This window comes from Staurois parvus, unplaced genomic scaffold (genome assembly GCF_062004578.1).
Source record: "Staurois parvus isolate SC_StPar_1 unplaced genomic scaffold, SC_StPar_1.0 ptg001759l, whole genome shotgun sequence".
NCBI lineage: Eukaryota > Metazoa > Chordata > Amphibia > Anura > Ranidae > Staurois > Staurois parvus.
Window position 1 is genome coordinate 61,539 of NW_028319555.1, and position 18,117 is coordinate 79,655.

General features: G+C 46.0%; 1 protein-coding gene across 1 annotated transcript in view; it reads left to right on the forward strand.

The window, feature by feature from the left end:
* Positions 1–18,117, forward strand: part of CEP112 (centrosomal protein 112) — a 156,082-nt gene that overhangs the window by 57,528 nt on the left and 80,437 nt on the right. Inside the window, exons 6-9 of the mRNA XM_089663744.1 lie at positions 1,520–1,567; positions 2,672–2,749; positions 7,527–7,613; positions 17,717–17,816. Coding sequence (XP_089519870.1) covers positions 1,520–1,567; positions 2,672–2,749; positions 7,527–7,613; positions 17,717–17,816 — 313 coding nt within the window. The remainder of the gene's footprint in view (positions 1–1,519; positions 1,568–2,671; positions 2,750–7,526; positions 7,614–17,716; positions 17,817–18,117) is intronic.

Here is an 18,117-nt window from a genome sequence, read left to right on the forward strand (position 1 = left end):
CAGGGCTCTGGGCAGAACACTCCACTTCCTTCACACCAAACCGGTCAAACCATGTCTTTATAGAGATGAACATCTTATTGCAAAATCCATGGCCATTATTCTAGAGTTCTCCCATGGCCTTTAATATATAGTTTTGCCTCCTTTGTGACTGTACTATCCTTCACTCTTCGGGAAGACTCTCCATAAGATTTTGGAGGGTGTATGTGGGAATTTGTGCTAATTGTGCTCAGATACTGATGTTGGATAAGAAGACCTGTCTTTCACATCAGGCTGTATGTTGGGCACCAAAAAAAAAGAAGTCTAGTTCACTATCGTTATTCCAATTCATCCCAAAGGCGTTCAGTAGGGTTGAGGTCAGAGCTCTTTACAGGACCCTTGAATTCCTCCTCACCAAACTGGTCACCATGTCTTTATGGAGCTGGCTTTGTGCACAGGGGACAGTCATGGTGGAACAGGAAAGGGTCTTCACCAAACTGTTACCACAAAGTTGGAAGAGCACAATTGTCTACAATGCCTTTGTATGATGGAGTATTACCAGGACCCTTCACTGGAGACATCTGAATTCAATAATCTGGAGTGGTGCCTACATAGGTTGGGCCATATAATATATGTTTGTAGTAAAGTGACCCTATTACTATTATTGGTAGAGTTCTTTAATCATACGCCTCCAAGGACAAGAATTATTTTGGATTAGAAGACCTGGTTCACCATTGGCATTCCAATTCATCCAAAAGGTGTTCAGTAGGGTGGAGGTCAGGGCTCTGTGCAGTTCCTCCACACCAAACTGCTCATCCTTGTCTTTATGGAGCTGGCTTTGTGCACAGGGGACAGTCATGGTGGAACAAGAAAGGGTCTTCACCAAACTGTTACCACAAAGTTGGAAGAGCACAATTGTCTACAATGCCTTTGTATGATGGAGTATTACCAGGACCCTTCACTGGAGACATCTGAATTCAATAATCTGGAGTGGTGCCTACATAGGTTGGGCCATATAATATATGTTTGTAGTGAAGTGACCCTATTACTATTATTGGTAGAGTTCTTTAATCATACGCCTCCAAGGACAAGAATTATATTGGATTAGAAGACCTGGTTCACCATTGGCATTCCAATTCATCCTAAAGGTGTTCAGTAGGGTTGAGGTCAGGGCTCTGTACAGTTCCTCCACACCAAACTGCTCATCCTTGTCTTTATGGAGCTGGCTTTGTACACAGGGGACAGTCATGGGGGGACAGAAAAGGGTCTTCAGCAAACTTACCACAAGGCTGGAAGAGCACCATTGTCTCCAATGTCTTTGTATGATGGAGTATCACGAGGACCCTTCACTGGAGACATCTGAACTACATCATTGGGAGGAGGGGGTTACATATTTTTGGCCGTACGGAGTTACTGCACTTTTACTTGTAGCTGTCCAAGCAAACTCACTTCAGTAAAACAATTCCTAGTGAATGTGGTGTTACAGGATGAACATGGTGTACTTTGTTGCTCCCTAATAATTGTCTCTGTGATTTCCTACCAGATAGAAAATCCTCGCTATCTTCGAGAAAGGCCTGTGCCTATAACATCGGTATGTCCTCCAGTTATTTCTTTATGTATGTCTATGTAGGATGTACTAATCACCCCTCCTATATCAGTAGGCCTGTACCTAGAACATCAGTATGCTCTCCAATTATTTATACCGGATGTATGTCTATGTAGGATGTACTAATCACCCCTCCTATATCAGTAGGCCTGTACCTAGAACATCAGTATGCCCTCCAATTATTTATACCGGATGAATGTCTATGTAGGATGTACTAATCACCCCTCCTATATTAGTAGGCCTGTACCTAGAACATCAGTATGCCCTCCAATTATTTATACCGGATGAATGTCTATGTAGGATGTACTAATCACCCCTCCTATATTAGTAGGCCTGTACCTAGAACATCAGTATGCTCTCCAATTATTTATACTGGATGTATGTCTATGTAGGATGTACTTATCGCCCCTCCTATATCAGTAGGCCTGTACCTAGAACATCAGTATGCCCTCCAATTATTTATACCGGATGTATGTCTATGTAGGATGTACTAATCACCCCTCCTATATCAGTAGGCCTGTACCTAGAACATCAGTATGCCCTCCAATTATTTATACCAGATGTATGTCTATGTAGGATGTACTAATCACCCCTCCTATATCAGTAGGCCTGTACCTAGAACATCAGTATGTCCTCCAATTATTTCTATATGTATTTCTATGTAGGATGTACTTATCGCCCCTCCTATATCAGTAGGCCTGTACCTAGAACATCAGTATGTCCTCCAATTATTTATACCAGATGTATGTCTATGTAGGATGTACTAATCACCCCTCCTATATCCGTAGGCCTGTACCTAGAACATCAGTATGCCCTCCAATTATTTATGCCGGATGTATGTCTATGTAGGATGTACTTATTGCCCCCCTCCCATGTCTCCTACATCATTATGTCCCGGGTGCTGCTTCCCTGCATGGTGTGACGTGTAAATAGAGGTTCTGTAGTCTTACACAATGGGGCTTTATTTCTGTATTAAAATGTCTGAAATGGGACCGCTACCAGAGTCTTCCTGTCATTCTGGTTGGTGACGGTAGGACAGCACAGACAGTTCCCTTTTCAGACATTGACTCATCATATATCTTTGTGCAGTTGTCTCCGGATTCCCGGCTGAGAAGAAGCTCCGATTATCGGGATGAACAGGCTCTCTTCCGACTACATAAAAAAGAGGTGCGATCTTTAGCCGCTTGTCTGCTCTTTGCCAGGAACGTTACGAAATCGGTGTTGTGGCTCCTATGTATGAGAACCGGCTTTGGCTATGAGCCTCAAACATCGACATTCCTTCTTCCTCTACATTGCTCTCCTATACACAGCAGCTCCAGATCGGGGGCAGTTCATGGTGGAGCTGTGGTGGGCCCACTGTAGTCACATCCTCACATCTGCATGAGTCCATCCATCTTCTTTAGTCTTCAGATCATCAATGCTACTCTCTACCACCATGGTCAGTGCAGATCTCCCAGTCACATGGGGACTTATCCGCACACCTTGGTGACCATTGTTCATATCAGCTGGGTGTCATGTGGTCACATGGATGTTTGTGATCGGTCCAGCAATGATCGTAGATTGGGGCATCTATATGATACATATTATTATTATTATTATTATACAGGATTTATGGCGCCAACAGTGTCCTCAGCGCTTTACAATATAACGGGAGACAATACAGCAACAATACAGATCAATACAAGAGGGTTAGGAGAGCCTAATCCTGGGAGCTTACAGTCTAGGAGGGAGGGGCTGGTGGTACAAGAGGTAATACTGTGGGGGATGGACTGGTAGGAGGAATAGAAGATTCTGTTGTTAGCTGAGGGCAGGATAGGCTTCCCTGAAGAGATCGGTTTTCAGAGATCGCCTAAAAGTGGGCAGAGTAGGCAATAGTCGGATAGATTTGGGTAGAGATTGTGATTGTTAGTGTCCCCAGCTATTACTGCACACAGGCTTGGTTCAGGGACCGTCGGTTCAGGGACCGTCGGTTCAGGTACCGTCGGTTCAGGTACCGTCGGTTCAGGGACCGTTGGTTCAGGGACTGTTGGTTCAGGGACCGTTGGTTCAGGGACTGTTGGTTCAGGTACCGTTAGACACATTCATATTATAACCACCTCCATTGTCCTCCATAACACACTGACAAGCCAAGACTTTCCTTTAGCATGGGCAAAAGCAGAGAATGGTTAAATCCCCATCATTGTTATATGTGCCCTATTGAGGTGATATTCCTGGAGACATAACAGGAAGTGCAAAGAAATCTCCACAATGTTGGGGAAATCCCTTCTTAAGATGACCACAGATGAAACGTTCAGCAGTGGCTCTGCAGTGGAGCAGCAGGTAACAGTACGATGGTTATGTCCAGACATAAATACTGAACTATCTCATGTATCCTCACAGAAGAAAGTGCTCATTATCTTCCCAACAGTTTCTGCAAATAAAAGTGCCCCGTGCTGCTTTCCATTCATAAAGTGTTTGGTGACCCGTGTCCCTGTTCTCCCCGCTCTCACCACACAGGGTGGACTCTTTGCTGTTAGGGCACAAGGGTCTAAAACGCTTCTTCTGGTGAGGGATGTCTCCTTATGTACCCTCTGGAGTCCTTCTTTGCTGTCCGCCCGCTGTGGCAGGTATGTGACCATGCTGAAAAGTTGGTACCGCTAGCAATGATATACACCGAGGGCGGAACTCTCATAGTGTAGTAAATCCATTTATTAAAAGAAGAATTAAAATTGCACTTACAATGCATACAGTATAAAAATGACAAACTTTTACAAAAGGTACAATAAATCCCCTGCGATCCAGGGATGCCGCTGAGTTGGCGTGCATTCCACTGGACCACGCGTGACGTCACTCGCAGAACGGAAACTCCCTCTGATTTATATCATTGCAAGCGGTACCAAGTTTTTTGCATGATCACATACCTGCTACAGCGGGACATCGCGGACAGCAAAGAAGGACTCCGGAGTGTACATAAGGAGACATCCCTCGCCAGAAAAATGATCTACCAATTGACTTTTGTTCAATCACCCTGTTGGATAAAAGCCGCTCGTGGCATTGGCTCCCCCCATCACAATACAATAGCTCAGCGGGGAGGATTCCCCCATTCACCTCGTTTATGTGGAAGGGGAAATCGATTCATTGGCTCACTGGACCATGTATGGCCAGCTTGAGTTGTCACCAGAACAGCTGTCCCCACTGGATGATTTCCCATATATTCCTGTTCTAGAGACAATTGTAACATTTTTGATTTCTCTTTTTTTGTCTCAATGTCAGTGGTCACCAAGAAAACTAGAGAGGGTGAATCTTCCAAGTGGGGACACAGACAGCCAATAAAACTTGACAGGGTTCGAACCCTTCCATACTCCATCCAGAACTAAGAGAGAAGCTTTTCCTGACTAATAGCACAACATACTTCAGAGTATCGGCAGTGCCCATGGCAGCTCCAGCACTGCTCACATCTGGCACGTTTGGTTGTGGTTGCCACTATGTGACCTCTAAGTCCCCGGACTGGTAAGGTCAGATTTCATTCCATTTATCTGTGTAGGATTGACAGAGATAAAGGCAGCATTTCCCAGCAGCTCTTCCTCTGTGAAATCCCCATCTCCTGGCCCCTTGGTGGGCTGCCTGAGCAATGGAGGGGTCTGGAAAAGGAGCCTTTGAAGTGGTTCTCCAGATCTGACTCAGGCATTCTGGAAATGTTTAAACCTTCATGAATTTCACAGGGAAACGTGCCCGTCTTGTGTAGTCGCTGACAGGAGGTTTACATCCCGGTATGACGGCTGTGTCCTCAGCTGGACACAGTGACCTCATTCTGCTGATCCGCAGGAGGAATGCATGACGGGGCTGGTCACTGTGGTCACCATGTGTAATGATATTGTTGGAGGTCACAATACTCCAATACAGAGGGCCCTCTACCCCAAGTGATCTCTGTCCAGATATACTGTACATGTCACCAATGGCATTTTCTCTCTCATCCACTGTGGGACACAGGAATTCAGAGGCTATCGTGTTATACTACCGCCTACAGGAGGTTTGGACAAACAGAAAAATTGTTGGCCAGCTCCAGAATAAACCCTTCTATACCCAGCATGCCTCAGTGTTGTGTTAGTGTCTTAGGACTAAGAAAACCCTGACAGTCTTTGCTAACCTTTTTCTTCACTGGACATGCAGGGGTCTGGAACCATGGCCCTGTGTCTGGAGACTCACATGACCCTGTCTCTGGAGACTCAAATGACCCTGTCTCTGGAGACTCACATGACCCTGTCTCTGGAGACTCAAATGACCCTGTCTCTGGAGACTCACATGACCCTGTCTCTGGAGACTCACATGACCCTGTCTCTGGAGACTCACATGACCCTGTGTCTGGAGACTCACATGACCCTGTGTCTGGAGACTCACATGACCCTGTGTCTGAAGACTCACATGACCCTGTGTCTGAAGACTCACATGACCCTGTGTCTGGAGACTCACATGACCCTGTCTCTGGATATTCACATGACCCTGTCTCTGGAGACTCACATGACCCTGTCTCTGGAGACTCACATGACCCTGTCTCTGGAGACTCACATGACCCTGTCTCTGGAGACTCACATGACCCTGTGTCTGGAGACTCACATGACCCTGTGTCTGGAGACTCACATGACCCTGTGTCTGAAGACTCACATGACCCTGTGTCTGGAGACTCACATGACCCTGTGTCTGGAGACTCACATGACCCTGTCTCTGGAGATTCACATGACCCTGTCTCTGGAGACTCACATGACCCTGTCTCTGGAGACTCACATGACCCTGTCTCTGGAGACTCACATGACCCTGTCTCTGGAGACTCAGATGACCCCCATCTCTGGAGACTCACATGACCCCGTGTCTGGAGACTCACATGACCTTGTCTCTGGAGACTCACATGACCCCGTGTCTGGAGACTCACATGACCTTGTCTCTGGAGACTCACATGACCCTGTCTCTGGAGACTCGCATGACCCTGTCTCTGGAGACTCGCATGACCTTGTCTCTGGAGACTCACATGACCCTGCTCTGGAGACTCACATGACCCTGTTTCTGGAGAGTCACATGACCCTGTGTCTGGAGAGTCACATGACCCTGTCTCTGGAGAGTCACATGACCCTGTCTCTGGAGACTCACATGACCCTGTCTCTGGAGACTCACATGACCTTGTCTCTGGAGACTCAGATGACCCCCATCTCTGGAGACTCACATGACCCCGTGTCTGGAGACTCACATGACCCCGTCTCTGGAGACTCACATGACCTTGTCTCTGGAGACTCACATGACCCTGTCTCTGGAGACTCACATGACCCTGTCTCTGGAGACTCACATGACCCTGTCTCTGGAGACTCACATGATTAAGGCTGAAACACTGGGAGCTACCTCACCGCATCGCTGTGTGCCTTTCAGACTTTCTGCTACTGACATTTTTACTGTGGAAAGGGTTAACATTGAGGCACTGAGACTTTTTTAAGCATCTGATATAATGTCATTTACCTTGTGCTCTGGATAGACCACACCTTCCCTCTGTTTTTACCTCCTCTTGGGCAGTCCACCATGATTACCCTCTCCACATTGGAGTGGGTGCGTGTTATGCCCTAAGGCCCATATGGTTTGTGCCAAGTGCATTCACTCGCATCTCTCTGAAGGTAAGGCTCCTGTGTATTTGTTGTCATCTCCGTGATGCCGATGATTTCATTATGTTACATTGTTATTCACTTTATTAATTTACAAAATTAAAGCCAACTTGTTGTAGCGCTCCGTAGTTTGTAATGTCATGCTGCATTGTGAATCGTTTCTCTCTGTCTTAGTCTTCTGCATTCCTTTTTGTGAACTTATATAAAACTTTTGTTAAAGAAAAATATCTGATGACAGGTCCATTCTAAGTATCTGAACCTGTAGTTCACATCACTTCACAGGTCGGTCCATGTCCTGGTTATAATGCTGTGTGCTTTTCTAGATGGACTTGAAGATCAAAGCCATGGAGGCAAAGTTTCATGAAGAGAAGTTAAAAATGCAGCAAAAACATGACGCAGACGTACAGAAGGTGAGTGGATGGTAGATTGCTCCTTATAGCCCAGCCTTTCTCCAAAGGAGGAGGATACTATGGGTTCCTTGAGGTAGGTAACCACTGACAACTGTGATTTTTGTAGTAGTGGTGTGACCCTCCTGCGCTCCAAATATAGTGTTTTAAATAATACAAATTAAATATATGAACCCCAAACAGCTGCTAACATTAAATCATATACCAGTGATCAAGTGAATATAAACCATATAAATGCTGCGCTACATTCAAAATTAAAGTGAATGTGGAATCCAATAATATAAATCAATATAGTGACAATATTATGTAAATAAATATATAAGTGCTTAATGATAACAAAAATTATCACATCAAACACCCCAAAAATTATAAAAATACAAACTTAAATCTATACGCATGTGCATAAATTACACATACATATAGTTATATCACACGTGCAAATGTGAAGTGAAATAATGGCTTATTAAACGCACAGAAAAACAAATCTATAAATGTTGAAAATAAAAAAAAAAAATGTGAAGTGAAAATAATTGCTTATTAAACGCACAGAAAGTCCAATTAAATGTTGAAGGTGAACAAAAATGATAACGGTGTTTCCAATAATACTGCAAAGTGACCACAGGTGAACCAAATCGTGCAGGTATCTGAGTGTAGATAGAGCTTGTGAATCCAACCACCTTCTGGATTAGCCTCTCACCTCATCCCTTCGACCCTTGCGGATTTTTTGCTATGTTTCTCTGGTGCATTATTACACATTCCTCTTTTTTCTGTGTAAATGTGCCCAATATAGATGTAAATCTGGCATCCGTGCATAATAGTCCCCAGTGGTCTCCAGTTTAATGGCTGCAGGAAGTATAGTTGTGATTAGGCTGAATGGAATGGTGATGTGGGTGGTTCCTTCTATCCTGGCCGGGTATATAAAGAGCTATCGTCACTGTGATTGACAGCCCTGATGAAGTCACGTGATATTCTGACGTAACGCGTCGGCGTAAGCGCGGTGACGTATTTCCGGCGTGGCGGCCATCTTGGTACACCTGTTATTCAGCTGTACACCCAACAACACAGATTTATCCTCATCTGAGAGCATGAGGGTCTCATGTGGACTGGCTGCTATGTAAGTGGAATTTTCTACCTACAAGTTTATGTTCCTATGTTCCTATGGTATAAATAAATAAATATACTACACTATGGGAGGATTCCTCTTTTTGTTCTGAGGGATTGATGTTTCACCTATACCTGGAGAAGAGCTTGAGTGGGATTATCGAAATTTGAAAAGCGTTTCTGGAAGGCTGTGGTGCCTGGAGGATCTGTGAGAGGGATCCATTATTGCTCTTTGATCCGCAAGGGTCGAAGGGATGAGGTGAGAGGCTAATCCAGAAGGTGGTTGGATTCACAAGCTCTATCTACACTCAGATACCTGCACGATTTGGTTCACCTGTGGTCACTTTGCAGTATTATTGGAAACACCGTTATCATTTTTGTTCACCTTCAACATTTAATTGGACTTTCTGTGCGTTTAATAAGCAATTATTTTCACTTCACATTTTTTTTATTTTCAACATTTATAGATTTGTTTTTCTGTGCGTTTAATAAGCCATTATTTCACTTCACATTTGCACGTGTGATATAACTATATGTATGTGTAATTTATGCACATGCGTATAGATTTAAGTTTGTATTTTTATAATTTTTGGGGTGTTTGATGTGATAATTTTTGTTATCATTAAGCACTTATATATTTATTTACATAATATTGTCACTATATTGATTTATATTATTGGATTCCACATTCACTTTAATTTTGAATGTAGCGCAGCATTTATATGGTTTATATGCTTTTTGTAGGTATCCCTAATTGGGACACTGACCCCCAATGTAAGGGACATTCTTCCCACTGACCCCCAATGTAAGGGACATTCTTCCCACTGACCCCCAATGTAAGGGACATTCTTCCCACTGACCCCCAATGTAAGGGACATTCTTCCCACTGACCCCCAATGTAAGGGACATTCTTCCCACTGACCCCCAATGTAAGGGACATTCTTCCCACTGACCCCTAATGTAAGGGACATTCTTCCCACTGACCCCCAATGTAAGGGACATTCTTCCCACTGACCCCCAATGTAAGGGACATTCTTCCCACTGATCACCAATGTAAGGGACATTCTTCCCACTGACCCCCAATGTAAGGGACATTCTTCCCACTGACCACCAATGTAAGGGACATTCTTCCCACTGACCCCCAATGTAAGGGACATTCTTCCCACTGATCACCAATGTAAGGGACATTCTTTCCACTGACCCCCAATGTAAGGGACATTCTTCCCACTGACCCCCAATGTAAGGGACATTCTTCCCACTGACCACCAATGTAAGGGACATTCTTCCCACTGATCACCAATGTAAGGGACATTCTTCCCACTGACCCCTAATGTAAGGGACATTCTTCCCACTGACCCCCAATGTAAGGGACATTCTTCCCACTGATCACCAATGTAAGGGACATTCTTCCCACTGACCCCCCCCAATGTAAGGGACATTCTTCCCACTGATCACCAATGTAAGGGACATTCTTTCCACTGACCCCCAATGTAAGGGACATTCTTCCCACTGACCCCCAATGTAAGGGACATTCTTCCCACTGACCACCAATGTAAGGGACATTCTTCCCACTGATCACCAATGTAAGGGACATTCTTCCCACTGACCCCCAATGTAAGGGACATTCTTCTCACTGACCACCAATGTAAGGGACATTCTTCCCACCGACCCCCAATGTAAGGGACATTCTTCCCACTGACCACCAATGTAAGGGACATTCTTCCCACTGATCACCAATGTAAGGGACATTCTTCCCACTGACCCCCAATGTAAGGGACATTCTTCCCACTGACCCCCAATGTAAGGGACATTCTTCCCACTGACCCCCAATGTAAGGGACATTCTTCCCACTGACCTCCAATGTAAGGGACATTCTTCCCACTGACCCCCAATGTAAGGGACATTCTTCCCACTGACCCCCCAATGTAAGGGACATTCTTCCCACTGACCCCCAATGTAAGGGACATTCTTCCCACTGACTCCCAATGTAAGGGACATTCTTCCCACTGACCCCTAATGTAAGGGACATTCTTCCCACTGACCCCCAATGTAAGGGACATTCTTCCCACTGACTCCCAATGTAAGGGACATTCTTCCCACTGACCCCCAATGTAAGGGACATTCTTCCCACTGACTCCCAATGTAAGGGACATTCTTCCCACTGACCCCCAATGTAAGGGACATTCTTCCCACTGACTCCCAATGTAAGGGACATTCTTCCCACTGACCCCCAATGTAAGGGACATTCTTCCCACTGACCCCCAATGTAAGGGACATTCTTCCCACTGACCCCTAATGTAAGGGACATTCTTCCCACTGACCTCCAATGTAAGGGACATTCTTCCCACTGACCACCAATGTAAGGGACATTCTTCCCACTGACCTCCAATGTAAGGGACATTCTTCCCACTGACCCCCCAATGTAAGGGACATTCTTCCCACTGACCTCCAATGTAAGGGACATTCTTCCCACTGACCCCCAATGTAAGGGACATTCTTCCCACTGATCACCAATGTAAGGGACATTCTTCCCACTGATCACCAATGTAAGGGACATTCTTCCCACTGACCCCCAATGTAAGGGACATTCTTCCCACTGACCCCCCAATGTAAGGGACATTCTTCCCACTGACCCCCAATGTAAGGGACATTCTTCCCACTGACCCCCAATGTAAGGGACATTCTTCCCACTGACCTCCAATGTAAGGGACATTCTTCCCACTGACCCCCAATGTAAGGGACATTCTTCCCACTGACCCCCAATGTAAGGGACATTCTTCCCACTGACCCCCAATGTAAGGGACATTCTTCCCACTGACCCCCAATGTAAGGGACATTCTTCCCACTGACCACCAATGTAAGGGACATTCTTCCCACTGACCTCCAATGTAAGGGACATTCTTCCCACTGACCTCCAATGTAAGGGACATTCTTCCCACTGACCCCCAATGTAAGGGACATTCTTCCCACTGATCACCAATGTAAGGGACATTCTTCCCACTGATCACCAATGTAAGGGACATTCTTCCCACCGACCCCCAATGTAAGGGACATTCTTCCCACTGACCACCAATGTAAGGGACATTCTTCCCACTGATCACCAATGTAAGGGACATTCTTCCCACTGATCACCAATGTAAGGGACATTCTTCCCACTGATCACCAATGTAAGGGACATTCTTCCCACTGATCACCAATGTAAGGGACATTCTTCCCACTGACCCCCAATGTAAGGGACATTCTTCCCACTGACCCCCCAATGTAAGGGACATTCTTCCCACTGACCCCCAATGTAAGGGACATTCTTCCCACTGACCTCCAATGTAAGGGACATTCTTCCCACTGATCACCAATGTAAGGGACATTCTTCCCACTGACCTCCAATGTAAGGGACATTCTTCCCACTGACCACCAATGTAAGGGACATTCTTCCCACTGACTCCCAATGTAAGGGACATTCTTCCCACTGACCCCCAATGTAAGGGACATTCTTCACACTGACCACCAATGTAAGGGACATTCTTCCCACTGACTCCCAACAAAAATGAGTCTACCCCTAAGTAACAAGATCCAAATTGGGCCCAATTAGCCATTTTCCCTCCCGGGGTCATGTGACTCGTTAGTGTTACTTGGTCTCAGGTGTGAATGGGGAGCAGGTGGGTTACATTTGGTGTTAACGCTCTGGAGTAGAACTCTCTGAGGATCTGAAAAAAAGAATTGTTGCTCTACATAAAGATGGCCTCGGCTATAAGAAGATTGCCAAGACCCTGAATCTGAGCTGCAGCACGGTGGCCAAGACCATACAGCGGTACAAATATGTGAGGGGTGGACTCACTTCTGGGAGATACAGTATATCAGATATATCCCATATATTAAATGTTCCCTACATAACAGACATCCTCCATATACAGTATTACCCGCCCCCTATATATCGGACACACCCTCTATGTATGACGTGTTTCTGCTTTGCTCTGGACCTGGTGCTGCCGATTATACTCATTGGAGGGTTTATTTCACCTCAAGATGGCATCATTGTTTGTTTTCAACAGTTTTTTCACTTTTTTCGCCTTTTATTTGTTTATCTGTTCTCTGTGACTCAAAAATGTTTATTTCAGGTTTTTATGCTTTGGATGAAAAATTCAATCCAACGGTGAAATAGGGCAAAGTGCAAAAATAAATCCAAATCCTCCTTTTAGATGAGCCCCTTTTCCTGACAGAAGAGTTTTGTTTTCATGCCCCATCATAGGGGATGTATGCTAACCCTGTGCACGTCTTTCTATACGTTGCATTCCGGTCCCGTCATCCGTCGTATTTGTATTCCCATAATATGTGTCCCGTCGTATTTGTATTCCCATAATATGTGTCCCGTCGTATTTGTATTCCCATAATATGTGGCCCGTCGTATTTGTAGTCCCGTAAGATGTGCCACGTCACCCGTCGTATTTCCGTAAGATGTGCCACATCACTTGTCGTATTTATATTCCAGTAAGGTTTGTCCCGTCACCCCTCGTATTTATATTCCAGTAAGATGTGTCCCGTCACCCCTCGTATTTATATTCCAGTAAGATGTGCCCCGTCACCCCTCGTATTTATATTCCAGTAAGATGTGTCCCGTCACCCCTCGTATTCATACTCCAGTAAGATGTGTCCCGTCACCCCTCGTATTTATATTCCAGTAAGGTGTGTCCCATTAACCATTGTATTTATATTCCAGTAAGATGTGTCCCGTCACCCCTCGTATTTATATTCCAGTAAGGTGTGTCCCGTCACCCCTCGTATTCATACTCCAGTAAGATGTGCCCCGTCACCCCTCGTATTCATACTCCAGTAAGATGTGTCCCGTCACCCCTCGTATTCATACTCCAGTAAGATGTGCCCCGTCACCCCTCGTATTCATACTCCAGTAAGATGTGTCCCGTCACCCCTCGTATTTATATTCCAGTAAGGTGTGTCCCGTCACCTGTGGTATTTATATTCCAGTAAGATGTGTACCGTCACCCCTCGTATTCATACTCCAGTAAGATGTGTCCCGTCACCTGTGGTATTTATATTCCAGTAAGATGTGCCTCGTCACCCCTCGTATTAATACTCCAGTAAGATGTGTCCCGTCACCCCTCGTATTCATACTCCAGTAAGGTGTGTCCCATCACCTGTGGTATTTATATTCCAGTAAGATGTGTCCCGTCACCCCTCGTATTCATACTCCAGTAAGATGTGTCCTGTCACCCCTCATATTCATACTCCAGTAAGGTGTGTCCCGTCACCTGTGGTATTTATATTCCAGTAAGATGTGTCCCGTCACCCCTCGTATTTATATTCCAGTAAGATGTGTCCCGTCACCCCTCGTATTTATATTCCAGTAAGATGTGTCCCGTCACCCCTCGTATTTGTATTCCCGTAAGGTGTGTCCCGTCACCTCTCGTATTTATATTCTAGTAAGGTGTGTCCCGTTACCCGTTGTATTTATATTCCAGTAAGATGTGTCCCGTCACCCCTCGTATTTGTATTCCCGTAAGGTGTGTCCCGTCACCTCTCGTATTTATATTCTAGTAAGGTGTGTCCCGTTACCCGTTGTATTTATATTCCAGTAAGATGTGTCCCGTCACCCCTCGTATTTATATTCTAGTAAGGTGTGTCCCGTCACCCCTCGTATTCATACTCCAGTAAGATGTGTCCCGTCACCCCTCGTATTCATACTCCAGTAAGGTGTGTCCCGTCACCTGTGGTATTTATATTCCAGTAAGATGTGTCCCGTCACCCCTCGTATTTATATTCCAGTAAGATGTGTCCTGTCACCCCTCTTATTCATACTCCAGTAAGATGTGTCCCGTCACCTCTCGTATTTATATTCCAGTAAGGTGTGTCCCGTCACCCCTCGTATTTATATTCCAGTAAGATGTGTCCCGTCACCCCTCGTATTTATATTCCAGTAAGATGTGTCCTGTCATCCCTCGTATTTATATTCCAGTAAGGTGTGTCCCGTCACCCCTCGTATTTATATTCCAGTAAGATGTGTCCCGTCACCCCTCGTATTTATATTCCAGTAAGATGTGTCCCGTCACCCCTCGTATTCATACTCCAGTAAGATGTGTCCCGTTACCCGTTGTATTTATATTCCAGTAAGGTGTGTCCCGTCACCCCTCGTATTCATACTCCAGTAAGGTGTGTCCCATCACCCCTCGTATTCATACTCCAGTAAGATGTGTCCCGTCACCCCTCGTATTTATACTCCAGTAAGATGTGTCCCGTGACCTGTGGTATTCATACTCCAGTAAGATGTGTCCCGTTACCCCTCGTATTTATATTCCAGTAAGATGTGTCCCGTCACCCCTCGTATTTATATTCCAGTAAGATGTTTCCCGTCACCCCTCGTATTAATACTCCAGTAAGATGTGTCCCGTCACCCCTCGTATTTGTATTCCCATCAGCAGTGAGCGGGGAGATGTGAGCCTTGTTCTATTAGAAGTCCACATATGTGAAGTAATAAAGGGCCTTTTATTTCTCGGGTGACATGATAGAGCTGAATTTCGTCCTGCAGCCTGAGCGCGGAGGACACCACACGGTGACACATCAAAGTGGCAGCTGGCGGATGTCAGTATTTGGTCAGGTGGGAAGAAGACGGCGAGGCTGAAAGCAAATCTTGTGCAGACGCAGAGTCAGGGGATGCTACCTGCGGAGCACAATATGAGAGCTTTTGTCTGATCCCAGGCGGAGGAAAGACCATCCGGGCTAGGAAGATAAAAGTATCCCCGCAGAAGTGGAGGTCGCAGTACTGCCGATGACAACCTCCCAGACTGGAGCTGAAACCATAACTGGAGTGCTGTCACCGTGTGGGCGCTGCTCTAAGCAATTTGATTCGTTCAGAGAATAGACTCGCACCCATACGGTGTCATAGACAATACCATGGAGGATACAAACCTCCCCGAACACCAGACTAGGATAGAGAACAAAGAATTCCAGACTGACTGCTAAATGTACAGATATGGGAGATGTTCACCTGCCAATGTGTACCTCTGTCCATCCAGTCCTTCTCTCAGTGCTGCTCTGTCTGGCAGAGGACACAGCTGTGTATTTTCTGAGACATTATTAAATGTGAGTATTTGAAGTGTTACTGAACCCCCAGCAGTACAATCAGTCTGTAGATGCAGGAAGGCATGCTGGTTCTACTCACTGTGCAACCTAAGGGGTTAATCCTCTGCACTGTGTCTGTTTGATCATGTCTTCTCTGATTCTCCCCTTCTTCCACAGTCCCCAATCCATCAGATAGTACAGAGCCCTAGGAGGCACTCTGCACATGCTCAGTTTGGTGTGTATTTCTAGAGAATTGTTTTTGGGGGGAGGAGGGAGGTTTTTGTTTTTTTTCTTGGGAGGGTGCATGTGATCAACACATAGCCAATCCGCACTGTCAGGACGGAGTGTCAGGGGTCATGCAGCCTCATAGGACAGTCGGAGGAGAATGACAACTCCTCCTACAAGATTGACCAGTGCATGGCCGGACACTGATAGAAGTCACAAGACTGCTCTATACTGCCGATGAGAAAAGCGATTTAGCAGTTTATATTGACTAAAATAGTTGAATTTCCGTGTACTGCGAGAGACCAGATCTAGTGAATGCAGGTTCCAGGGTTTGGTAACACTTTAAGTGCAGGCAGTGCAAGTACCTGAATTTGACTTATTAGCCCTTTGTAATCTCCTATGCAGCAGAACTCAGACTGGGAGAGGGAGGGGCAGGACTGGGAGCTAACAGGTATGTTGAAGTGCTGACAAGGGACATGCTGACAGGAGGAGAGTGCGAAGAAATGAGCTGCCCAATTACAGGCTGGGGGAGGGACAAGACCTGTAAGTGTTATTGACCAGCAACAGAGAAAATTTAGGTCTGCTGCCCTGCCAGAGCTGTATAAATCTCAGGACAGGATGAACAGAATACACATGCAAGAGCAGTTAAAACAGGTTCTTTATATGTATTTCATGTGCGTTTAGCTGCTTGCCTGCAGTTCATCTTTAAAGAGACCCTGTCAGGGCTATAAAGAAATGAAAAGGACATCTCCCTGCAGAAGAAGATATTCTATGCTCCCCTCTCCAGTGGTCAGTGTCTCCTCATCACCTCGTGTCTAGCACTGCACTGCAGACACTTCGGCATTCCATTTGCCGTGTGCCATGGTACCCCACTCCATTCACCATGGTACCCCGCTCCATTCCCCATGGTACCCCGCTCCATTCCCCATGGTGCCCCACTCCATTCCCCATGGTACCCCGCTCCTTTCACCATGGTACCCCGCTCCTTTCACCATGGTACCCCGCTCCATTCACCATGGTACCCCGCTCCATTCACCATGGTACGCCACTCAATTCACCATGGTACCCTGCTCCATTCACCATGGTACCCCACTCCATTCCCCATAGTACCCCGCTCTATTCCCCATAGTACCCCGCTCTATTCCCCATGGTACCCTGCTCTATTCACCATGGTTCCCCGCTCCATTCCCCATAGTACCCCGCACCATTCCCCATGGTACCCCGCTCCATTCACCATAGTACCCCGCTCCATTCACCATGGTACCCCGCTCCATTCCCCATAGTACCCCGCACCATTCCCCATGGTACCCCGCTCCATTCCCCATAGTACCCCGCACCATTCCCCATGGTACCCCGCTCCATTCACCATGGTACCCCGCTCCATTCCCCATAGTACCCCGCACCATTCCCCATGGTACCCCGCTCCATTCATCATGGTACCCTGTAACTGGAAAGGCGGGTATACGATCTCTTCTCATAAAGGAGCTCCCCATTCATGTTTCAGACATCTGACAGGGTCTCTTTGTAGAGCAGTGACTGTAAGTCACATCAACCAGTTAGAATTCATAGAAAAGGTGGATGATGGATACTACAAAGCCTCCGAGTGCCAATGATGGGTTGTGTGTCTGCTTGTCCTGTGGTGGGATTCAGGGAATGATGGGCGGTTGGCAGTGTCAGTACATTGGGATGATGGCAATTTTTCTTTGCAGATTCTGGACAGGAAGAATAATGAGACGGAGGAACTGAAAACTCTTTACAGAAACAAACAGAGTGAGAGTGAGGAGACAATCCGGAAGCTGGAGAAGAAAGGTACAAGTTGTGTGTTATTGATGCCCACCATAGTCTCCATCGATGTGCCTCTCATCTCCTCTGCTGTTCTGTATCACCCCACCTCCTAGTCTGCCTGTACAATCCTCTAGAATGGGATTTCCCAGAGTGGGACATGTGCTCAGGGGATGCTTATCAGTGCTTGGCCTTCCATATTAAAACTGGTGGAGCCACTAGAAGGAGATATTTCCACAGATAAATGTGCTCATTATACTGATCCACCAGTAATGGGATCAAGGTGTGGGAAATTGTCCTTTATGTACAATGTGGTGTCCATTTTGGA